Raw genomic sequence first — 242 nt, forward strand, 5'->3', positions numbered from 1 at the left:
GGCCAAGGAAGCGCAGCTCAGCCCCGCCGACGTGGAAAATCCCCGTCCGGGTCACACCACGCTCCATAAACTCACCTTCTCTCCCTGGAGAGAGGGGACGGAGTCCCGCAGGCTGTGGAAACTGTCCTTGATGTGGTCCCTGCGCTTGCGCTCCAGCGCGTTGTGATGAGCCCGTTTGTCGGCCTGAAGAGGGAAGAGGAGAAAAGGAGTTTGAAGGGGATGGATGGAGCCAGCTGAGGGGG

At 61.6% G+C, this 242-nt stretch overlaps 1 protein-coding gene across 1 annotated transcript in view; it reads right to left on the bottom strand.

The window, feature by feature from the left end:
* Positions 1 to 189, bottom strand: part of MAX (MYC associated factor X) — a gene marked incomplete at both ends in the record, with an annotated part of 1241 nt that extends 1052 nt beyond the window's left edge. Inside the window, one exon of the mRNA XM_009883789.1 lies at positions 76 to 189. Within this exon, the coding sequence (XP_009882091.1) occupies positions 76 to 189 (114 nt within the window). The remainder of the gene's footprint in view (positions 1 to 75) is intronic.
* Positions 190 to 242: the final 53 nt, after the last annotated feature.

The sequence above is a fragment of the Charadrius vociferus genome, unplaced genomic scaffold (assembly GCF_000708025.1).
Source record: "Charadrius vociferus isolate BGI_N301 unplaced genomic scaffold, ASM70802v2 scaffold3170, whole genome shotgun sequence".
Lineage (NCBI taxonomy): Eukaryota > Metazoa > Chordata > Aves > Charadriiformes > Charadriidae > Charadrius > Charadrius vociferus.